The sequence below is a fragment of the Natrix helvetica genome, assembly GCF_964273705.1.
Source record: "Natrix helvetica genome assembly, chromosome: Z".
NCBI lineage: Eukaryota > Metazoa > Chordata > Lepidosauria > Squamata > Natricidae > Natrix > Natrix helvetica.
In genome coordinates, this window is record NC_138554.1 from 94,149,577 (window position 1) to 94,175,479 (window position 25,903).

Consider the following 25,903-nt stretch of genomic DNA (forward strand, 5'->3'; position numbering starts at 1 on the left):
CCATGCACACCAAGCCCAGAACCGGTAGTAAAAAAAATTGAATCTCACCACTGCCTTCTACCAGACTTGGTCTTCCATGACTGCATGCTCCCTTGAGTTCAATGCGTTGATCAAAATAAGTTGATCAACAGAGAAAGAAGATTATCTTCTTAATATTTCATATAGAGTGCAGTTGCAATTTTCTGATAAGTAACAAGTATTTTCCGAAAAGTAACAGAAAATAGTGAGAAAGTGAATCTGAAGAATTATTTCCTTATATACAAAAAACAATGGTGGCTGCAGTAATTTAATAAGAAAAAAATATGGTGAAAAATATGAAAGATTGATTAATTACAAATGAAGACATGAAATATATCAATATTCTTTTTTATTGAATATATATTTTATTTCATGTGGATTCTGTTTCTTAGGTATGTTGTGGGGGGAGTATTGTAGCCCTTCCTTGTTTGTAACTGAATTGGTTCCTACTATTGTTAAAGTCCATATGTAGCGTATCTTACATAAAGCTATTATCTGTAAGTTCTAAGCAAATTATTTCCATTTCACATTTCCCCAACTTTATATAGTCAAAATAATGATCAAAAATCATATAATAATATAGTATGATAATTAATTATCTGATTTGATAACAAATAAAATGGCTGAAGCATGTATGAAGAGATTTACGTTGTTATTCTGTTCCTCAAGTTATTCAGTAAATTGAAGACTTACCTGTGGCCTATGAATAAAATAATGATAAACATAGGTTTTCTACAAATAATGCTGGTCTTTCTGTGTTATGAAATGTATCTTCTAGTCCAGCGATGGCGAACCTTTTTTGGCTCGCGTGCCACAAGTGGGGGGAGCGCGGGGAGGTCGTGTGCGGGCGTGCCGCACCCATAATGCAACGCGCAATCCCCCAGTGCGCATGCACGCACAACCCCCCCATTTCTACATGCTTTTTTCGCCCTCCCCAGGCTCCAGAGGCTTTAGAGGAGCCTGGGGAGGGCAAAAAGAGCCTCCCCGCCCCACCGGAGGCCCTCCGGAGGCTTCAGGGAACGTCCGGAGGCTTCCCTGAAGCCTTCGGAACGCTTTAAACGACCCTCCAAGCAAACCGGAAGTGACTTCCAGGTTGCTCGGAGGGTCATTTTAAGTGTTCTGAAGGCTTCAGGGACCATCCGGAGGCTTCCCTGATGCCTTCGGAGCGCTTAAAACCACCCTCCGAGCAACCCGGAAGCCACTTCCGGTTTGCTCGGAGGGTGGTTTTAAGCGTTCCGAAGGCTTCAGGAAAGCCTCTGGATGGTCCCTGAAGCCTCCGGGGGGGTTGCGGGGGAGTCTCTTTTCGCCCTCCCCAGGCTCCTATAAAGCCTCTGGAGCCTGGGGAAGGCGAAAAATAGCTTTTAAAAAGGTGAAGTCAGCTGGCCAGCGTGCGCATGCACGCTGGCCAGCTGACAGGGCAGCGCCTTGCGTGCCCTGACAAATGGCTCCGCGTGCCACTTGTGGCAGGCGTGCCATAGGTTCGCCATCATGGTTCTAGTCAGTTGAATTAGCTTTTCTTTAATATATATTGGCTTCTTTTTAGTTCTTTTTGTAATTGTAAAATCATGCAGGATCACTATGAAGTTGTGTAGCCTTGAAATTAAATATTAAATAAAATATGTGAGTCCAGAAACTTGCGCATACTTGTGTATGTGTACGAGTGTGTATAATTATGTAAAATATTGTAGATAGTAATATATAAGAAACCATTAAATACTGTATATGATTTTCATGTTTTTTAAAAAATACTATATTCTTTCCTTTTCCTTCTTGTTACTGTTTTTTTATTTTTTTTCAATCTTATGTTGTTCTATTAAAGAAATAAGGTACAATAAATACATAATTGCTACCCTACAGACTAGGACAGTGATGGCTAACCTTTTTGTTGAGGCGTGTCAAAAGCGGGGGGAGCATGGGAGGGTTGCGCGCATGCATGCCCACACCCATAATGCAATACCCTCCACGCTCATGTATGCACAACCCCCCTCCCCCCCCGCACATGCATGTGCAACCCCCTGCGCAAGTTTCTGGACTTCTAGGAGGTGTGTTGGCTCCGCAAGCTTCAGGAAAATCTCCTGGAGTCTCTGGAGGGAGAAAAACAGCCCAAAGGGCAACCCAGAAGTTCATTCCTGAACTTCCGGTGGGCCCTGTTGGTCCATTTTTCTCCCTCTGGGGGTTTCAGGGAAGCCTCCAGAGGGGGAAAAACGGCCAAAAATCAAGCCCAAAAATCAGCTTTCCAATCCATACATGTGCACTGGGACTGACAGGGCAATGCCTTGTGTACCCCGAGAAATGGCTTTGGTGCCCAGGTGACAACACAATTTCTGTTGATGATGATCCCTACTCAAGGATAAAGTAAAATGCATTAACATGTCTATATGGTAGAGCATATAGTAAAGAGAATAATTAATCCAGGATACATTTTCCTTATTAAAGAGCAGTTAGATCAAGAATTAGTCAAGCACTGGTTAACAGAGGATGATTTTCCAACTCTACCCAATACATATCTGATGTTTAAGATACCATGAATTGTTTGTTACCAAGAATGTTCTGCCCTATAATAACAGATATGTTGATCTTGATGACATTTTATCTTGACTCTTGATTGTTCTTCATTGGTCTCCTTAGTCCAAAGTGCATACTATACTGTACATATCAGAGGTAACCAATGAAAAACAATCAAGTAATCTTAATTTGGATTTATCATTCTTAAATCTCCACACGTAATAGTTATGGGGGAAATTGTAATGTTAACTTGATGGCCTTTTTTATGAATCCTACATGATTTTGAGTTCTATTTTTATATGCTTAGTGCCATTGTTTTTCTGATTTGGAGGCTTAGACTAATAGCTCTTAAATTCAAACTTGAACAAAGCTGTTGTTTTGATTTTATAGACAAAAGGAATAGTTTCCCTGGCAACAGATACTAGGGTAAAATACTTCAGTTGGTAACACTATTCTTACCCACTCAAGCTTCCTTTAGCTATTCTGCAGGCAAAGAATAAATAGATAACACCCAATCAGTAGGAAATATTCAGTTAATCCAAGAGGAGAAGCTAAGGACAGGTAAGTCTGTTCACTTATTGGTCCAACCAGAGCTGTTGACAAGATTTCCATTCTTTTCTGAGTTGCGATTTCATGGTTTCAAACTTGACTGTTGCTTAATTTTGGCCAAGAATAGAAAGGATAAACTGTACTTCTTTTTTACTTTACCTCTAGGAAATTGTTTTTTTTTAATTCAAATGCAGTTTCTGCATTAGCACTATCTGAAACATGATATATATATAGCTTTGTAAACCCTAAGTTGTGAAGCATAATGAAATGATAAAATCTTTATTTTAAAACATACATGATAAGATAAATATTGCTAAAAAGGGCTTCTAGCTGTTGATTATTTGCTTGTTTCTTTGTTGACTTTGTATGCTGCCTATCTCTACCAAATGACACTGCTCCAACTTATTTTTAATATCCTTGGTTTTGAGTTAGTTTTATGTTTTAGCTTTTTGTTTCAAATCATCAGTAGGGATGAGCAGATATTTGAAGAGACATTTTGCTATATCAACAATACAAGTGAAACATTGTTCTGAAGCATGTATTTGACTTGTTGATCCACCCCTCTTCTAATTTAACTAAATGGCTGCTGCATTTTGCTTTGCTTGAAAAATGAAGCTTTTGCACATGCAAAATATATGTGCAGGAACCATTACTATTAGAACAAAGAAGCATATTAAGACAACAAGTTCCCCCCTTCTCCCCTTAAAGCAGAATTTGGGCATTATGTATAACAGTTACAGAATATTAAAAGGAGAATATATGGATCTTGTTTTGAAGATGCACAATGACAAATATGTTCCATGGTGAGGCAACATGCCAAAAAGGTGCCTTGATGTATTGAAGCCTTCTTAAGTAGACATTTAAATCAGCTACCATGTCTACTGCAATAATTAACAATGTGTAATTGACATAGCAGCCTGTATTAATTTTTTTCAAGACTCTATTTACATGATTTATTTTAACATATGACTGTAATTGATTTAACATATAACTAATTTTATATTCTATATTTAAATTTACTATTTAAATATAATTTTAAGATTTGATGGTTATGTTGTATTGTATTTGTTATGTCATATATGTTACTTTTGTTGTGTTATGTTGTTATATTAGTTTGTTATGTTGTTTTATGTTATGATAATTTATGATATTATACTTGATTTATTCATCTTAATGATAGAGTTTTTGTAAGATAAATGTAAGTGATTCAATCTTTGACTTCATAAGTATGTGACTCTGGATTGCTGATGAGTGATTTGAGAACAATTATAACTAGTAATTGACAATAACTTGGTAACTGGTGAAATGCTATTGCAAGTTGTTTTATTAACTTCTTTGTTTTTCTGGTGAGAATTAGGAGATTCTCATAGCAAATTTGCCACCAGGTGGATTAGTTAGAAAAGTGTTTAGGCATATTCCACACATATACACACAATAACAAATGTGTATCTATCCAGCCAGTATATTTCCATGAAATATGAATTCTTCTAAATGAATCCTTTTCATTTTTCAAATTGCTAACATGGGTTGGAGAAGAGACTAGAAAAAAGCTCTTTCATATACAATAACATAGAAAGATCTTTCAAGTTAGACATGGTACCTAGTTTTTCTATCTCTTCACAACACTGTACAAGATAAATTTATCTGGGTAAGCTGGGTTCACAGCTTACTGTAATCAAGGAGTTTTACTGCTGAATGAAGATGTAAATTCAAATCTCTCTGCACACAACTACTTCATCTTATAAAGCCCTAAATAAAGCCATATCAATTACACCCTTATGAGGGTTTTTTATTTTTTAAAAAAATTATAAAACCTATTGAAATCAATGAGAAAGATTATATTCATTTCAATGAGGATGCACTAATTACTAAGACTATTATATATTCTATCATATATATTTTTTCTGTGACTATGGTAGAGAAATATTTAAAAATTTTCTAAATTAAGTATACTTAAATACAAAGCATTAAAATTCATTCTTATAGTTACTTTATAAGTAACTTATAGTTACTTATAGTTACTAAGGCAGATGACTGTATGATGAATGTTCTCTGCTCCTGATCATCAAGAAGTATCAAGAATGAAAGATATAACACATTATCTTTTCTGTTCATATGAAGAGTGCTAAAATATCCAGTAAATTTTGAATTTTGCAACTCTGACACTGGAAGTGTTACACATCTTAACAAAATCTAAATATTATTGAAAAGAAAGAAAACCAATTTCCTTGTATTTAAGTACAATGACAATAAAAATTATACTTATACTTAAAAATCTGTCTTAGACTACAGAATATTGATTGTTGTTGTTATTTGGCTGCCAATGGGAGATACCCTAAATCTAATACTGCAACATTCAAGTGTAGGCTAAATATTCAATAAATGATAGATGTTGCTTTATTTTTGTAGCAAATAAAATAATCATGACACAGATTCCTTTAAGATGCCAAATAAATGCTAGTATTGCTAAACTTATAACATGTTTAAGATTTAATTGGAATATTATGCTATTTTTCATTGCACTATTTCTTTTCAACCATTACTTTCTCAAAGCATGTCATAGTATGTATGTTTCCTATATGAAAAATATAATCAGTTGTTTGGCCTCTTTCATGGTTCTGAATCTTGGTTTCCATTTGGGTTTAGACTCTGGCACCAATTTTTTTCTGCATGACATTCCAGCATAATTTGCATTTTCAATATATCTATTTTAGCTCTTATTTTTCAAGGATATGACATTCTATGATGAAGCCTTTAAAAAACAGTCAGAGAAAAAAAGATTAGCCGAACATATGTACTATAACTACTTTGCATATATGCCAACAACAGCAACAGGTTTAGGAATATTTTTAAACTCTTGTTCTATTCTTTATGGAAAAGACTGTAATAGATTTTGTCAGCTTCCACTTGCATTCTAAAGATTCAAGAAAAGGATAAGTAGTTTAGCTTATTTTTTAACTGATTAAACAGTTGACCAGTCTCTCTTTCTCATATTAATTACCAATACTACTTGCCATAAAAGAACTTTCTTTATGTTTGGATCAAAAACGAGGAATTTGCATGCTGAAATGTTAGGACAAAGAATGTCAACTTCTTTGTGAATAGCAAGAATAAATAATATTCCAATTTACCAAAAAATGTTTATAATCTACCAGTTCACTCAGATATCTTGATTTTATATATTGGAGGAATGGCATTCTAATTTAGTTCACTGTGATTTACCTTTACACATTAATTTAAAATATCCTGAAAATTCATTGACCACAACCCTCCTAGCTTTCCAGAGATCTTAAAGAGCTGTATTTCCCACAAACACTGGGGTAGAGTGATACTGAGTCACAAGAAAGTAACTATTAAGGTGGTGGGAAGTGTCATTTGAGGAGCTCCAAGAGTATTTCTGATTATGTTGTAGTTTTCCCATTGTTATTGTTTTTTGAAAGCTGGCCAGAGTTGTGCTGCACAGGAAGAGCAGCTGTAGAAATATTTTAAATAAATTATTACTTTATTTGATTGCTCTTTTCAATAAAAGGTAGTGGATATAATGTCTGTATAAGGTTGAAGGCTTGAAATTAGCAATGGCAAACATCTTTTTATATAGATTCTGAGTCAATAAATATTATCAAAATGTCCCCCAAAAAGCCATTTTAATATATTGGTAAAGCACAAAATACACATGGCAATGATGACATAAATGTGCAAGAGATGCTGTCATTTTATTTATGCCATCCTACCTTAACACTGTTTTTTCAATTTAATAGTAATTAACATTTATATGTTCACATTTGGCTTATAGTATGTCTCATAATGTTTTGTGTTGTATGAAAATTGTAAAGGTGCATGACTGTGTTATGTTTGAGTTGTTTCTAATGATTATCTTCACTGTCCAGTGTTCTTTCAATATGGGTACCTACAACAATACCAAAACTGATTTAGAGAAAGGGAAATTTATATGAGTACTGTAGCTATCAATACAATAAATAGTTTTGTATTACAGATAGCACAAATTATACAGCCATATATGCCCAGACATAGTGAGTTCTCTTATCTATTAGCAAAATTAAATATTATGATAAAATGTTGTTTTGGTATATATGCTGCAGATATATATACCATATATTTCAATTTGGACTTACAGATTAGTTTCTTTAACCTACTTGTTTCCCAGCTATTAGTAAACAGAGCAATTATGTAGGCGCAAAAGCTCAGTTATTATAGTAAAATTCCAAACTCATGTTAGTGTTAATATATAAGGGTTGATAGGCTTGAGCTTTTTAGAAATGTACAAATGTAGTGGAGACTATTTATTAGGACTCTGAAAAGCATTTAGACAAGATGCTTTGCAAAGCATGTTGACATGAATGAAGCATCATCTTTGATTCATTAATACACCTGACTTTTGCAAGGTTTGTCTAGTTACTTTGAAGGATGTTTTCCAAATTTCTCAATCTTTATGTATGCAATATTTCTTCTAGGATCATCAGCAAAGTGATGTGATATGTATGCACATGCATAAACTTAAGCAGGACATTTTTCAGATGAACCTTGCATGCTTTTAAATAATGTGGCTGCTTTAACATTTCAAGTAGCACTTAATTCACCCCACTACATTTTCAGAAGTGCCTTTCTTGAATGCTTTGTGTAACCCTGTTGCCTGTAAATCTTACTATTAACTACTCTCTTATTATTTTATAGGTTGTGGCTGTTAGATCAGCCTTTTCCATGTTGGTACTACTCAAATGTATTACAACTACAGTTCTCAGAATTCCTAATCAACCTGCCCAAAAGATAGAAAATTCTGGAAGCTGTAGTTCTAACTAATTTTGAGAGTACCAAGTGGGCAATAATGTATTAGAAAGCTGAGTTCAAATGCATCATTAAGAAGACACATTCCCTTGGAAGATAGTATGTAGTTCCCTTGGAAGATAGTATGTAGTCTGTAAGAATTTTCTAAGCTGAAATAATTCATAATAATTCCTTGGTATCTGTTTGATATGTCTAATCCACTTCTGCAGTTAATACTGCAGACTGATATAGGATCAAGGCCTTAGCAACATTATTAGTACCCCTCTCCAAAAAAATTGGGAATTATCCATGCATTCAGCAGTCTTTAAAGTCTGCACTAGATTGATAGAATAAGAAACTCGGTTTTCTCATTCTGCACATTGGAGTAAAGGAAGGAATTGTGTTAAGCCTTTAAACATCCATGGGATAGGGGATGGGGAGGAGGCAAAATGGATAATAGCATCATGATAGAAAACCTGGAATTTACATGGATTACAAATTGGGATGTATCATGATATCATCTGAAACACATCATCATTTTGACATAATTCTAATTTTCTGTGGATGTGTATAATAGACCAACACATGAATGCAAAATTCCAGTCAGTGCTACCTAAATTCTGTGCATTTGAATGCATACACAAGCCATTCACTTATTAATCTGGAAGATAATAAAGTAAATGCTGCAACAACTCAGGAAAATGTATAGGTAAATAACATAAACATAATTCCTAACTTCAGAATTTTGCCTTTTCTTAACAGCAAAGCCCCATTGGGTTTCTGGTGGTGCTTTCCAAAATGTAGCATAATATCAGGGACTTTTTTAATGTAGATGCTGCACATATAAAGCTAATTTAATCAGGTTATGGTTACACATATTTTTTTTTAAATCACTTGAAGTAAAATAGTTTATACTACAGAAATGATGTGACCCAGTTAACAAAGTTTTTAGATCAATGTAGAAGAAATTGGGTTGAATGAAAAACTATGTGCTGGAAAAGGAAGTGCTTTATCCATTCCTGGAAGACGTTTTATCCAATAGAAGGCTTCTGCTGGCAATATTTGCTGATTCCCTCTTCTCTGCAGCCAGTTGTATCCTCCAATCTCCTTTATTCTGGATAACATAATTCCGTTATGGAGTAGCTTCCAGATGAAACAAATGACTTCTGGGGAATTGTGGATTATACAAAGGCCATTTTCCACTTTCATTGTTGAGAGTATCTATTCGTTTAAGCAAAGCCTGGATCTAGTCCAGTGACTGTAAATGTTGACTGATTGAACTAAAATCCCAGCTGAGGTTCTGTTAGAATGCTAATAGTGAACTGAAGTGAATGCAGATGGCTGCTTTATATGATAAATGTCTTGGGAATAATCTTACAGAGGATTCTTATTTAGCAAAGGTTGTTGAAACTGGAAGTTCTGTTGTTAAGCAATGGGGTCATAAGTTGAAAAACCTTTTGACCATGTTACTTAGGAATGGCAGTTGCAACAGTCCCAGTTAAACAAGGATGGTGAAGGTCATTAAGGATCTCATGTAACCTTAGGACTTCAGATTTTCTATCAGCTTGCTTCCTTATTTATTTATGTATTTATCTATCTATCTATCTTTCTATCTATCTATCATCTATCTATCTATCTATCTATCTATCTATCTATCTCTATCTATCTATCTATCTATCTTTCTATCTATCATCTATCTATCTATCATCTATTTAGTTTATGGTGCTGCCTATTCGTACATGGCAACTCAACATGGCTTATACAATAAAAAATAAAACTAATAGAAGAAAATAAATAATAAAATAATAAAATAGCCCCCCCCCATCCTGGCAACAGCATATCACACAAGCCATTTAATGGGCTCCATCCTGCTCTGGGTTCCCCAAGCCCACTAACAGAACCAGGTCTTCAAGTGGTCTCCTAAAGAATCTTAGAGTCAGGACCGGTCTAATCTCTGGGGGAATGATATTCCAGAGAGAGAGAAAGCCACCAGAAGAAGCCCCATCTTCTGAGTCCCACCAATTATATCTCCCTAGGGGATGAGACCTCTAACATTCTTTGCCTCCCTGCTCTAATGGATTGGGTAGATGTGACCAGCAACAGATGGTCCCTCAGATAGCTTTAAAAGTGATAAGCAGAACCTTGAATTGCACCCAGAAGCAAATTGGCAACCAATGAGGCTCCCACGTGAGAAGTGATACATGTGTACACCAAGGTCTGCACAAAACCATGTGGACCACTGCATTTTAAACCTATTGGAGCTTCTGGGTGCTCTTCAAGGGCATCCCCATGTAGAGTACAATGCAATAGTCAAGATCAAAGAGCATAACTGATGCACAACCTGCAGTTGCGCAAAGACCCACCTGGCCATGACTGCCACCTGCTCTTTGAGCAGAAAGCACAAGTCCAGGAGATCCACCAGATTATGCACAGAGTCTGTTTGGGGCAGTAGCACCCTATCCAAGACCAAAGGTGGCAATTCTCCATGGGCCAAAGACCCTGAAACACAGAGCTACTCAGTCTTGCCAGGATTCAGTTTCAAACAGTTGTTCCCCATCCAGCCCCTAGCAGCCTCCAGGCACTGCGAGAGGGAGCACACAGCATTGCTTAATATAAATTCAGATTTAATTGTGGGAAGCTGGAAAGAATGGTTATAAATTATAATCAAATGATTGCTGGATGCTGCAACAACTATAAATATGGGGTCTAATTATAACTACCACTTGTTTAGCCCTATCATAAATTCAGTCATTGAGTGAAAAGTTATTAAAAGAGGATCACCTGTAAAATTATTTTTCTTATAAACAAGAGATTTATTTTGTTCTTTTCTTTTTTAAAATATTTTAAAATCTTCAGGAAGAAAATATATGATCACCCTATTGTTTATTTACTGCCATTTGAAATGCCCATTTGTGTTCACTTTATTTTATTATTAACACAGAAGTTCAACAAATTAGTCCAAGTAGTACTTTAATTTCATCAGATGTTTTCAACACAAAGAATTCGTCAGATCCATTGCAATGGGAAGGAAAAACTGCAATTCTTCTTGCTTGGTGTCTATGAAAAACATTTTCCATGGCTGCAGCTGAAATTAAATTTTTACTTAATGTGTACCTATGTAAAACTAGTTTCAAAGAAAAATGAATTGCATTTTTCCACAGAGAGGAAAAATTCTCAACTGCCATTTTTTTTAAAGTGAGCGTATTTTTTGACTTAAGAAAGCAATATAGTCTACATGAAATCTATAATATTCTTGTGTCACTGTTTCCAAAGGATCATTTTAGGAAAAAACATCAGATTGCTCATTATCTTGGTATGGAAAATGGTACCCATTATTGAAAAGTGGTCTGTATTTGTAATAATACAGAGAATGCCATTTTAGAAATGAGCCTGATTGCATGGTTCATTTTGTTCTCCTTTGTAGAGCCAGGCTGCGGCCCACTACAAAGGCACTAAACATGCCAAGAAGCTCAAAGCACTGGAAGCCATGAAAAATAAGCAGAAATGTGTAACTACCAAGGACAGCGCAAAGACTATCTTCACTTCCATCACTACCAATACCATCAATACCAACTCTGACAAAACAGGTTAAGCAATAATTTCTGTTGTGATTGATTTCTTTTATTCTTTTTACCTTGTTGATCGCCATGTCTGTTGGGTTATGTGCTTGCCATGCTGATTCATGCTTGAGCCATCATTCTTCTTCCCAGTATACTTACAAGGGGAAGGTAATCATGGCAAGTTGTGTAACTGATTTCTCTTGTGCACAAAGATGTTTGTCATCATGTCAGGCTTGAACGCATATATTTTAAGATGAATAATATCTATTGCCAGCAAACAATTAAGCATAAATTTCTCAGAGCCTTGTAGTCTAGGCGAGAACTGTCTCCCCCTTTGCAGTTTTCTGTGACTCTTTTTTAAAGCATTTTGTCAAAGCTTTATTGTCACATATTATTATTATTTCAAAAGATATTACATGATTTCAAATTGGATAATTTCCATGTACCCTCCACCCACTTTATAAACAGGTAAGTGTGACCAAAATGAATTATTCTTATATTTCAGTTGCACAGATTGAAAAACAGCATCTAAGTTTAAAACTATTGATCAAAATCAGATTGTGCAAGTTTCTCCTAGTAATAAAAACATTGCCAGCAGCCGCTAAGTTGATGGGACTTGAGTTGCCCTGTATTTAAAATCTGAACCACTATCTGGGAAAATTTATAAACAGAAAATTCAGCATTTTATGTAAAAGAACTGATCTTGTTTTTTTCTGCTCTGTTTGTAGTATGCAAGGTCCATACATCTGGATGAGATGGGCAGCATACAAGTTTAATAAATAAAGATAAATAAAGTACTTTTAAAAGTAAGGTGCAGTTGCACCTGGGTGATATAAAACAAGTGATTGGTTTACTTCTTGTGGTACGGTCACTTGATAAAGAGGGGTTCTTTGAACTGTTGCTAACCACATTTTGTTAGGCATCAATGTGGAAATTCTGCCTTTGCTTATGGCCAGCTGCTCCTTGAATTAGCATTTATTATTAAGGAAATGAGAAATTTACACTGAACTGAATTGGTTCTTGCCAGATGGATTTCCCATAAAATATACTGGTATGGCTTTCCTTCATAAAAAAATTGAATGGACAGAGTCTTTATTATTTTTAATTATTGCATATAAAATGGATGAAGAATGCTTTACACTACTTAGCCTTGTAGCAACTTCCTATAGAGCCTAAAACAGACAGTAGGGCAGAATGGTGGAAGGGAGATGCTTAATGTATCTGTAACAATGACTACATTTGAATCTTGATTGTTGTGGTTTTTTTAAGGTTTCTCAATTGATTAGTTTTCACTCAAAGTAGACTTATCCTTTGTAAAACATACAGTTACAATTGCAGGTATTACAAAGTTGTGGCAGTTGGACAAAGTTTGCAATATAAAGCACTGGAGAAAAGACATATACAGTTCAGACTTCTGGATTCAGATGTCATTGTCCCACTGTCATTTGAAGCCAAATGACTTCCACATTTATAAAAGAGGGATAAGTATATTATTATTGAACAGCAAACAATGACATTTACAATGAAATAATCAAAATATTCCAAGAAATGATTAAAAGAGATGCAATAGCATTCCAACTGACCATATGTATACATGTGTGGAGAGATAGAACCAAGGATGGGTTCCTGCCAGTTCTAACCTCTTCTATAGAAGAGGTTCTACAAATCTACAGTGCCATTTAGAATCGGTTCCAGCTCCCTCCCCCCACCCATCCGCACACCATCAAGATGAAGAGTGAGAGGAGGAATTCTGGGAGTTGAAGTCCACAAGTGTCAAGTTTGAACACCCCTGGAGTTTTTTTTTCTAAAGGGTTAGGTGCAAGAGTCTTGTAACTTGACAGCTTTAAGACTTGCGTCCTTCAAAGTTGGCCAGAGTTTCTGAGCCAACATTTTGGTTGTTAAGCAAGAGCATTGTTAAGTGAGTTTCACCACATTTTACAAGTTGGCCATGCCCACCCAGTCACATGGCTGGCAAGACACTCCCACAAAGTAGGCCACACCTGCAGAAGAGGTTCTAAAAAAATTTGAAACCCACCTCTAGATAGAACCATATAGACAAAATACAGAAATCCATGATATTAGGCAGTTTGACATAGAATAGTGTATATAACATTTGTCAGAAGTGAAGAATATTATTTGACAATTGTATATCTCATTTAAAATAGTAGTTTAAAATAGTATGTTTAAAGTAATTTAATATGGAACTCTTAAAATACCTATATTGTATCTGATGAATGTTTAAGTCAGGAACCATTTTCAATAATTCAATTGTAATCTTTAATAATATAACAATAGGTTATATTACAATTTGGGCAGCTGAGTGACTTATATCCATGCAAAATAACAGGGGCATGTAATCTTTAAGCTGGTTTTTAATGTTTGCAAATGTCTTAGCTTATAAACTTGTGCTAGTGTCATACGTAAGTATTATTTTACACAATTGCATTATGGCATTTGTGACATTCTCCTCATGTCATCATGGATGCTGCTGATTATATATACCAACATTTGAGAAGTTAATCATGCATTCTGAGACTCAAGAACCAGGTCAAACAATGAACTTGGAGCTATTGTTCTGAATAGGTAAAATATATTTTTTATGTACCAAATCATTTTTGTCATCTGTTTCTTATTCTTTATATTCTATTGTAAAGGTTATTTTGGCTTGAATTGTTTGAACTGTTTGACTTTGAAATGTCTTCAAAGTCTAGCAGAATAGAATTTGGACAAATTAGAAAAATATCAATGATCAAAAGCATGTATATTATTGTGGAAACTACTTTACTAAGGGCATGTGTTTTCTTTATAACCATATTCATGTTCCTCTGAAAAAATATTTCATTTAATTTTTTCATGGCTTTATAAAAGCCTCTTCAAAAGATCAGTATGTGTAATGAAAAAAGCTAGGAGAAAGGCATAGTAACATAATTTCAGTATATTGTGTACAGATCATGATTAAATAATGGAAAATATGGTAGAACAACATGTTGGTTAAAATTTGACCAACAGTTGAACATTTCCCAAAAGTTGAAATCTTCACTGTCTACTTGCAAAAAATATGGGATGACTCAATATTCAACTAAAGCAGGAACTGAAAGGGGCAGTTATTTTCTATAGCCCTTTGGCAGAATAGGATTCCAGCAATGTATTCTAGACAAATTAAAGGCATGTGGAAAACTATAAAAGTACAAACTGAATTATTAAATCCACTTGTACTAGACTGTATAATGATTATAGACTCATGTGAGACTTTAAATCCCAAATCCTTCATATCTAAATATACAAATATTTCATGTGTTAAATTTTCTTATGAAATAATTGAATTTAGTATAACAAAATAACTTTTTTATCTAGTGGACCAAGAACAAGGAAGCACAAATCAACTGCCACAAAACTTCCATTTTAAAAATGGAAGGATCTTGTTTCTTCCAAAACCAAAACTAATTCCTGATTTCCTTTCCCACTGCCAAAATCCACAATCTATTAGAATTATGGAATTTCCAACATTAATGAAATATTCCAAATTGTGGTCAGAGAATACATAATATTACAAAAAGAGAAATTTAAAAGGGGGTTGTGGGGAGAGAGGTTAAAATAAGATTCAAGATAAAAGAAAGAGCTCTGACAAAAGGGATACAGGATGAAACTTGTGACATCCACCTCAATCTCTGTTCAGGAGGAAGTATGACTTAAAGTTGTGTATGTTTGTATGTTTTTGACTAGCCTAAGAAATCCTTCCAAGAGATCAGCATGCCTTGCAAATCAATGGGAATTATTATTTGTCAAAGATCCACAATTAAAAAGTCAAATAATACTCCCAATAAGTTAAAACATCTGACTCTATGATGGTTAAACTTCTGTTAAAGCAGTAATGATTTCTTTCTACTAGTAATGATTTATTTCTACTCCTCCCAAGATATGAAAAAATAAAATTGTTGGTTGAAAAATTGCAAAAGAACCTAATCTAATCTTATAAAATATCTATCTAGGTTGAGAGGACAGTGTGTATTAAATACCTGACTCGTAGTGATGTCCAAGCATTGCAATTATTAGGGTCCACCTGGAAACAACAGAGGTTAGGCTGTTTAGCACTGTAGTACAGAATTCCCCCTATAATTCCTTTGCAGAAAAGATGGCAATTTTTGTCAGTTTTTTCCTCTCCAAAATGCCTACGGCTTCTAAATGTGATTTGGAACATTAAGAAACCTTCTAGACTACTAGATGAAGAAGAAATGAGTCTGAATAGGAGGAACTGGGGAAATTTGTCAACTTGCTCCATTGTTAGCTGGAATCTGGTTCTCAATCTGATCTTTTTCTTCTTCTATTCTTCTGTATTTTCTTTTCATTTTTTCATATATATTCTAGAGACCTCTTTATCAATAGGAATTTAGGAAACATGCACATGCAGCTAATATAGGTATTCACATCATAAATTTGCTTTAGGCAGGAGTCAGCAATCCACAGCTCTGGAGCGCCATGTGGCTCTTTCATACCTTTGCTGCGCCTCCCTGTTGCCCAAAGTATGCATCACAACCACCAGCACAAGATTTATTGAGCTTTTCAACCCCCGTGTAGGCCAACCATGGATAAATCCAAGAAAAGAAAAGTTTCAGAAGAAAACAGAACATTAAATTCAATTACACGTGCTAGTTCTGTAGCCGCTCAGGAAATAGTCAGGCCCGGGAAGGTTTTCGTGGCTCCTGGTGTTTTCTTTTCTGTGGAAAATGTGTCTGAATGGCTCTTTGGGTGTTTAAGATTTCGGACCCCAGCTTTAGGGTGTATTTCATCTAGGATTACCTTAGATTTCTTTTATATAATCCCTACGATCAAAGCTTGTTTCCTAATTTTATAAGAGTTGATTTAGGAAAGTTATCTATTTATTCTTTCATTGTCACTTAAGGAACTTACCATGTAGGTAATATAAATATTTCCTTATTAATAATTAGCATATGATAAATATGTCTCAATCTGAACAATCCCTCTCTCTGTGTCTCTTTCTGTGTCTTTGGACCAGTGTTTGTATTCTCTCTTTATTTCCCCCCAAAAAATCCATCTAGGTTGAAGTTGTACTAACATTCCTGGAAGTAAATTACTGTAGAGCTTTTTGTTATGTTACATGTTTAGAATCATATTGTTTAAAGCACTTTTAACTTTACATGTAAAATTAAATTGTGCCCAATGTTGATCACTTCTTAATTTCTTTTTTTATCATTCCATTATTAAACTTCCTTCCAAAAATTACTCTTAGGTTTACATTGTAAACAGCTTTTTCATTGGAAGAAAAATGAAATTGCAGGGCAGAACAATTATCCCCAAAATCAAAATCTTATCTAGCTTTATTATTCTTACAAATAACTTGTACTTCTTCCTCTTCCTATTTTCCCCACAACAGCAAGATCGTGAAGTGATTTGACCTGAGAGTTCATCTACACCTCCTTTTTCATCTACCACTCCTTTTTCACTTTTTATTATTTATTTTATTATTTATTACAAATATTTTATATTTTTTAGTTTAAGATTAAAATTTTCTATCATTCAAGATTGAAGGCAAACTCACCTAGCATTTTCATACATAGAAAGACCTATTTCAAAGGTCTTTAGTAGTTTAGAGGCAGTTAATGGAAAATTCCTAAAGATAATTAAAAAGTAAGATTTGCAAACTTAGTGTCCTTTAAAAATCTGTCTAACAATTGTGAACAATGGGCTAAATCCCATTGTCTCCCATAACTCAGACTCATGGAAAATGCTGTTCTGAAGTCTCCTTACAAAGAATAGCAATCTGGAGCACATGTAAGTGATCTGCTGCCTTCTACTTAGCCATAAAGATGCCAAAGAACCAGTCTACTTGATGGTTGCTTGATCTTTCCCAGAGTCAATACAAAAGGGACATAAAGTTTTAAATGATAAAAAAACTAAGCATTTGGGCAAGATTTAATATGTTTTTGAAAGCAATGAGTCCATTAATGTCACCTTTTCAGCCTGAAAGCAGTTACTGAACAATTCTATCCACAGTGTTTATGAATGCTGTTAACAGTCCTTTTCAAAATTATGTTAAACAACCAATAGCTCAATTGTACTGTTAAGGATTTCCTAATTTCTGGATACAAATCAATCTGACTCAAAGTTCTTTCATTGTTAAATGGTAACAACCAACTAGCCTGGATGGATTAATTGCTAGATCTCAGGGCAAAATGAATTGATGGAGATGGTTTATGCATGTATATCCATCCAGTTGTTATGACAGTTTGCTTCAATATAATTTTCCTTTCCTTTCCTTTGTATATTTCTCTGTTCATTTGCATGTCATAAATGTGAGCCAACTGAGGGATGAAAGAAACAAGTGAAACAGAGGCTTCTTTATAGCTATCCAGCCACCCACAATTTCTGGTGTTGCATCTAATTTTTATATAATGGATCAAAGTGCAATTATAATATATTCTTAATCAAGAGAAAAAATATCTTTAGAATCCCATTCAATCATAATTTCCAAAGACCACCCAAAAACTACAATGGAGCCCCAGCTCCATCTTCTCCTCCTTGGACCTGGGCTCCGACAGAGCCTTGACACTTCTCTTTTCAACATTATGTCCTACATTTCCACACAAAGCTTTTTTTCCTTAAACTTGTAATTGAGCAATGATTCTGAATAGAGAGTGAATTGATAGGTACCACCAGTTTGGCAGGTCAAGGATAATGGCATTTGTAGCAAATGTTCCTACAAAGAGTTGTTTGAAGAACAATAAAAGGAAGTTTAACCATGGAAATAAATCAGAGTATGAGATGATGAGGGATTAGATATTTTTAATATATGTTGACAATGCTAATATTGCTGTTCACTTGTGTTTTTCTGGAAATTACACACAAAATATGGCCATCTGTTTTATTAATTGTTTATTTCATTTATTTGTATCCTTCTAAGAATTTAGCAAGTAACATCAAAATTCATTTAAAAGCCAAGCATAAATCTCAAAAGAAGAAGTCATGTCACATTGCATTATGGATTAGCTCCTTGAAGTATCTGCTTGTTCCACCAAATTAGATACCATAAGCATGCTCTAGGTTCCTTCTCTTAAACGTTGCATCTGATGGATGCATAACTAGCAGCCCCAGCCTTGTAAATCACTTGCCTCCTTGAGATCCAACAGGCACCCATTTTTTTATTCTCCCAGAGGCTGCAAACAACAAGAATGCTGGAACCGGGTGAATTTAGAGCCTGCCTTGGTTGAGTTGGCTACACTGGAGAAGATTGATTGTATTACTTTAACATTAATCTTTTAATTGAGACTTTCTTTAATTACTTTTGGTTTTTATGATGTGTTGTTCTGTGAATTGCCCAGTGTTAAATCTTTAAAGATAGGCAGCTGACGGTGGAGGGATAGAGGAAGGGATTGGACAAATGATGAATTAATTGATTAGTTTAGAATCAATGCTGCCTTCTATTCTCTGATTTCTCTTAAATTTCTGGGATTCCTTGAATTAAATTACATTGATTTCTACAAAGAATAAATTTATATTGGATTCCTGAAGCCACCAATCTTTTCTTTTCTCTTTGCTGGTATGTTACAAATTGATTTCATGGTATTTTTATCTTTTTTCCATTACAGTTGAGGGATGTTTATGATTGTCAGCTGTTTTGTGACCTAAAATTGATTTTTTTCAGTATATGTCAGAACATTTGTTTCAAAATAATAGCATGGCATTTGACTAAAAGCCTTATTGTCTTTTCTTGTATTTCTTCTCTTTTCTGAAATAATTTTCTTCCCATAATAATTGATGTTTGCCCATGTTGGTTGCCATTGCAGAATATATGGGATATATTGCTGACATTTTGAAACTTGTGTACTTGGAAAGAACATTTATCTTCCTTGACAAAGTGTCATCATGTTCTGCGAATGGACAGTGAAAACCTCACTATACTGTGATTGGCAGTGCTCATTTTACATTTTCTGAAATTGACCCCTATCATTTATATTTCACTCAAGAATGTCACATGGGTAAAAAGAGACATCATTAAAATAAAAATGACAAATGATGAACTGATTTCAGCAATTGTTCCTTAAGTCCTATTTCATATGCTCTAGTATATTCTTACGTTACTGTACATTGAAAATTATGACACTGTGACCATTATTGTTAAAAATTCCACTTTGGAGCTCTAAACATAGCAATATTTCAAGGTTATGAGGCTTAACGTAGTTAAAAACAAGAAAATGGCCATATGCTACTGTAAGACCCAAAGGATAGATAAAAATCCAAGCCTTACCAGGTCACAATTCACTTAATTTTGTTTAATGTTATGTCTATCAGAAGGTGGCTAATCTTTTACTGTTTATAACTGTCCTTAAGCAGAAACTATTAATATATATCTACCTCTTGTAAAAACCTGAAACTCTGCTTACTGAAAAGTATAAGAAAAGAAAAAAAATGTGAAAATAGAAATCCACTAATTGTGTGTGTTCAGTGAAATGGTTAACCAAATCTTATGAATTGGAAAGGTAGCCCAGATTTAAAGAAATGTAAAATTAGTATATGAACCTTAAAGTTTCTAAAAGTTAGACTGAAGTTTCATTGCAGCCTCCATCTGAGCAGAAATTGCAATTTTCAATGAGCAGAATTGTTTCTAGCCTAATCACCGAATTATTGTTTTTGGGATTGATGTTTTGCATCTTCTTCTTTACCTTGAAATCACAATGTTTGTCTTGACAGGCAATGGACACATTTTCTGTGTGCAATCCCAGAATGTTTTTCTTGGCTGAGCCAGAATGGCATAGTGGTGAGACCATTCTTTTGATCTGGGAAACCAGGGTTTAAGTTCAAACTGCTCCTTTTTTCTATATTCTAATATACTTCTATTTTTTTTATTACTATTGAAAATGGAGGCTGCCAAAATAAAGTGATTTGAAGAAGTATATATAATAGCTGACTTCCCTAACTTCCCAATCATTTGCCACTAATCAGCTCTTGAGAGCCTAATTTAAAAAGAGATCTGAGCAAAAACTCATTTAATTCCCAATTTTCCAGACAGTACTAGATGATTGGGTTTTCTATGAATTGAAGTCCAACGAATCAGAAAGACATTAGATTGGGATAGATTCCTCTTATCAATCAGAATAAAAACAAAAGAAGGGAAAATAATTTTCATGCAACTGCTCTGCCTTTGTTTTCTATAATATGAAAATAAATTAAGAATATAAATTCCTATTTATATTCAACTACAACATTTTGAAGGATGAATAAAAATAAAGACCATCCATAGTATTTACCATAGTTTCTGCTAAAATTCTTATAGTGTGAATGTATTATAAGGCATTTATCATTATTAACACCTTTCTGTCAAATCAAGTAATATCAGAACATGTTTTATGATGAATATTAACATAGATGGCTGTCTAAGTGAAGAATATTACAGGTTTTCACTGCCTATTACTTATTCCTATAAAGTTAATGAAAAATTAGTTCACTCAATATTCATGTGGAATTTGAACCTTCCAGAAAAGAGGTTTAAAAGATGTTTATTTATTTATTTTATTAATGGATTTTGTGAAACAAAAATAAGAACAAGAATAAGAGAATAAAAATACTATGACAGGGATGATGGGCACGTTAGTGCACTTATACATGCCACCTCTACTGATCACTTAAATATGAAGTAAGGTCCACGGAAGTCAATTTCTGATTGAAAATGTGAACATTTGTAGCTGAGACAACTGAGTCAGGTTGGGCATTCAAGTCTTTGACAACTCTATTACAGAAATCTTATTTTTTACAGTCAAGTTTAAAATGATTTACATTGAGTTTAAAGCAATTGTTCGTGTGCCTATTATTGCAATTAAAACAGAAAAAGTCATCTACAGGTAAAACATTATATATAATTTTGTATGCAATACCTACGTCTGACCGCAAGCCATGTAGTTCTAAGTTATCCAAACTGAGAATTCCGAGCCTAGTAGCATAAGGAATGCTATTGTGTACAGAAGAGTGCAAGACTTTTTTTGTGAAGTACTTCTGAACCAGCTCAATTGTACGGATTCCAGATATACAGTGGGGATTCCAAATAGTTGAACAATACTCTAAAATTGGTCTAGCATAAGTTTTATAAGCTCTAATTAGCAATACAAAGTTTCCAGGAAAAAAGCTTCACAAAATTAAGTTTACAACTCTTAATGCTCTTTTTAGCAGCACTGTTACAGTATGCTTTGGAGCATAAATTGTCAGAGATAAGTACACCTAGGTTCTTATTACCTGCTACATCAATGCCACATAGCTTATACTTGACATTTTGATTACATTTACCAATATGTAAGACAGAGCATTTATTAATCAAAATTTGAAGTTGCCAAATAGATGACCATTCAGACACATAGTCATGATCACTTTGCAAAACAACAGAGTTATCTGTAGAATTGAATAATTTTACATCATTAGCAAAAAAGGATGCAATTGATTTTAAATTGATCACATAAATCATTGATATAGAGCAAAAAAAGTGTGGGAACTAAAACACTGCCTTGTGGAATGCCACCGTTAACTGATGCATGATTAGACAGCGAGTTCCCTGTTTTGACTTTCTGCAGTCTATTAGACAGGAAAGCAGCAATCCACTTGTGCAAAGGTCTAGAAATGCCGTAAGAGTTTAATTTCAACAACAGTTTATCAGGTACTACTGTATCAAAAGCCTTACAAAAATCTATGTAAATTGCATTAACAGCTTACCTTGATCAAGACATGTAGTCCACATGTTTTTACAGTGATGTTGTTCATTTATATGTCTTATTCATGAACAATTATTTCACAATTCTCAGTTAATCAGTTATATAGATATTTTACCTAAAATATATAATTTTTGTTCAAATAGAATATTGTACAATAGCAAAAGTTATGCAGATTTTTAAAAAAGTACTGGGATAACGTTTTGAGGAAACCAATTTTTCTAAACTACTTTGTAAAGCATTGCAGCCTATATTCTTAAACCAGATAGTTTTGTTCCTTCACTTCACTTCCTTTTTCTTCAGCTTTCTCAGAATAGAAATTTGCAGTAGCCAAATAGATACCTGCAAACAGAATGGAAAGTTATGAAATGTGCATAGTTTGGTCAAAATGCAAACCACATACCTTGCATTAAAAAAGTATAATGCCACAAGGCTGAATCTTTCACTGTGACATCATGAGATTATGGCATATTACAGATAAATTAGACTCATTTCACATTTGTCTAAGGGGGAAAGCATGCAGTTGGTGTATGCTCTCCTCCATTTGTAAGTGTACTCAGCAATGAAAGCATTTAATTATATATGTTTTTAGAAGCCTACCAGATGCATTCCAGGGTCGTGAGATAGCTATGAATAAAGCTCAATTACCTCTATGAGGAGTCTGTATCTATTAGTAATCCACCTCAGCCTGGTAAATATGAAGCCTACAGTAGTCAATGGTGGATTTCATGGAAACTGGAAAATGATATTGAAATGTTCTCTTAATATAGAACATAAAATCATATGCTAGGCTTTTTCATTCCACATAATTTCTGTTTGTGCAGTTTGGTTGTTCTGTTGATGCTTTTCTGTCAGCCAAACTCTATTCGGTTTGAATATTTTTATATATTCTTTACATAGACATAGTTTACATCTCTTCAGGGTACAATCTATGGAAAATATCATGACAAAAATGTTATATTTTTATTCCATCACTAATTTGCTAGAAGCATCATGCAACTTTTATAGTCTCCCTAAACTGCTTACATAGCTTTTGATTTTTGATTTCTTTTTTTATTGTTCTCAGCCCTGAATCTGGATACCAAATGTCTACTTTTGCCCTACATTTGGCAGCAGCATTATATTTTAATTTGTGTATTTTCTCAGATAAACAAAAACAAGGGATTTTAACATTTTGAAGTCATTTATTACAACTAATTAAAAAATACAAACTAAAACTTATAGCCCTCTACGATAAACCGATTAGAAAGCAGTGTCCAGATGGCAAATAAATATTGAATATTTTCATAAATAGAGTCTTATTTTATTATTAGCATAGGTAGCTGATTTTGGATGATTTATTTACCTGATGCAATCAAACAGAAAAGTGAAATAATTTCTCAGATGATATGATTACATTTAGTGGGGTTATTTTTTGCTAGTTGAAGGAACTCAGTAGATGTAGCACAATATGAATCTATCACAAGTTTATGTAAGCCTATGAATGGTGCTTTTCTGGAATAGTTTACTTTTTTTTGTGGTCCCCATGGCTATTTATACTTAAATGTTTGCATAATCAAAACTGAGAGCACTAAAATATTTGTGGCCTTTGGAACAAAGGTATAAAATGTGCTCTGCTAAAACACTATGCAATAGTTGCTTAAATAACATTTTTTAGATGCAACAATTAAATCCATTGCTTACTGATGCCATTGTCACTAAATTTAAATAAAAAATAATGTTTTGGTCCTGCCAACTGCTTTTTAAAGACTTTTTTGTTTTTGTGAATTTTTTCAAGCATAGATTATTAGTAAAGTTGGAGGAGGAACTCCTACTCATTGAGTGCCTTAACTCACAGAGATTAAGTTTATTGAAAGCAAAGCTCACATAGTTACATTTCAGTATTGCAATATTTAGTTTTACGAAGTTTTCTTCTGTGTTTTCCTGAAATATGCTTCACAAGTTAGACATTGCCTATATAATGCATAGCATATAATGCATTATTTGGAATCATTTGATTGCAGTTGTTTGAGTATGTTTATCTTCCGACAATATATTTGGCCTCATAACTAGACAGGAAAATAAAATACTATTTTTCTTTAGTTACAGACTAATATATAATTAAAGTTCTATCTTCTAAAATTGATTCTAGAATTTAAATAAAATTAGATATACATATGTAATGCTGACTGGGATAAGACTTATCCATTCACAGAACTAGATACTTTCTTGATGATAAATAATAATAGGTGATTAAATTAAAAAGGTAGATGCTAATGTTCTACCAACACATCTTTATATTATCTTGTGGAATTGTACCAATTATAGGGCTTTCTCCAGTTTGGCTGCTAAGGGCAAAGTAAAAAAAAGTTGCATGCTAAATCCTTTGAAGATAGCATTTATTTCACATCTGTTCTGGGTAGACATAACCTGACCATGTGTGATTTAATTTTTAAGTTTTACCATTGCATTGTATTACACAATGGCTTGTAGCTTGGAAAGTTCATTGAATTAGCTCTAGATGGGTTAATGCTGTAGATTGATACTAGATGGGCTGTGGTTTATTAGAATTATTATATTCTTTGAGGGAAAAGGATATTCCACAAAAGAGGTACAGCAACAAAGCAGCAGTGATTGGAAGCCACAGCTACTTAACATTGAGAAAGTGGGAGGTCATTAAAAATATCTTCCTGGGTTTCCAGAAAATAGAACAACAATGATTAGAGAAGACCATTCTGGAGATAGTTCAGAACCAAACCAAGATTAGACCCTATAATGAGCAAATCAGCTGCCAAGTTGACTACTTGAAGAATATCATTTTGATTGAATTGTCAATTTCACTTTAGTTATCCTGTCCAACACTCATCTATGGTATTTATCTGTAGAATGCGATCTTCAGTTAAGCATCTCCTATCCTTTTGGCACAAGGAAATTTTTCAATCTGATTTATGACTAGAAATCTCTTCTATGTTTCATCTTTGATGAGATTTTTCATGGTTAATATTGCAATTTGGTAGTTGTATACTATGGTTGGAATTTTCTGCTGAAAGATGCTATAGAAATATTATAACTAATTTAATAAGTTGTCATTACAAGGTTAAAATTTTCTGTTAGTCTACCATATTTACAAGCATTGTGCCCAGGATAAATTAGAACAACTGATCAAATTCTTCAATGCTAAAATTGCTTTTTATTTCCGCTATTTCTATTTCACATTTTCAAACATAAATATCCAGCCCCATCAAAATACAGGTCTTTGTCACCTAATTATGACATTTCTCTATTAAAATATTTTTAAGATCCACTGACTTTTTACTGAGAATGATAATAAAATAAATAATAGCCTCAATGGCAGCAGTTTCTGCAAAGCTTTACAGTGGTTGTTCAATTCAAACAGATAAAATTAAAATTATCATACCTTGCAATTGAAGTTACAATAAGCTTTAGAGACCCTTCTGATTATCAGAAAATAGGCCTGTGCAGTGTTTTGACTCATTTTAAAAACCTGCTACATAGTATGCGGCAAATGTGAGCATAAAGTTGTCTGCCTCTTTTTGGGGGATTACCTGGCTGCCCTTTCTGGCTGATTTAAAGAAGTTCTCTTATTTGTGTCTCTCCCAACTCCCAAGAAGAGCCATTTGGAATCCAAAGCACTACCCATTGGGCATGACTTTGATTAAGTCCTGGAAAGAATGCCTACTTATAAATTGAATAGGGGAATAAATCAGAAAAGGTCTAAATTTCTTGAAATAGGGCATGATTTTGGCAATGCTTATTAAGAAATCATTCCTATTTCAAGAA

The 25,903-nt window shown here is 34.0% G+C and overlaps 2 protein-coding genes across 3 annotated transcripts in view; both read left to right on the forward strand.

Moving 5' to 3' along the window:
• The window catches only part of ZNF385D (zinc finger protein 385D), a 195,347-nt gene that overhangs the window by 119,205 nt on the left and 50,239 nt on the right, over positions 1-25,903 (forward strand). For both annotated transcript variants that reach the window (XM_081932221.1, XM_081932222.1), the window contains one exon: positions 11,279-11,441. In XM_081932221.1, the coding sequence (XP_081788347.1) occupies positions 11,279-11,441 (163 nt within the window). The remainder of the gene's footprint in view (positions 1-11,278; positions 11,442-25,903) is intronic.
• LOC309381332 (uncharacterized protein) overlaps positions 1-25,903 on the forward strand; it is an 81,999-nt gene that overhangs the window by 16,682 nt on the left and 39,414 nt on the right. The window lies entirely within an intron of this gene.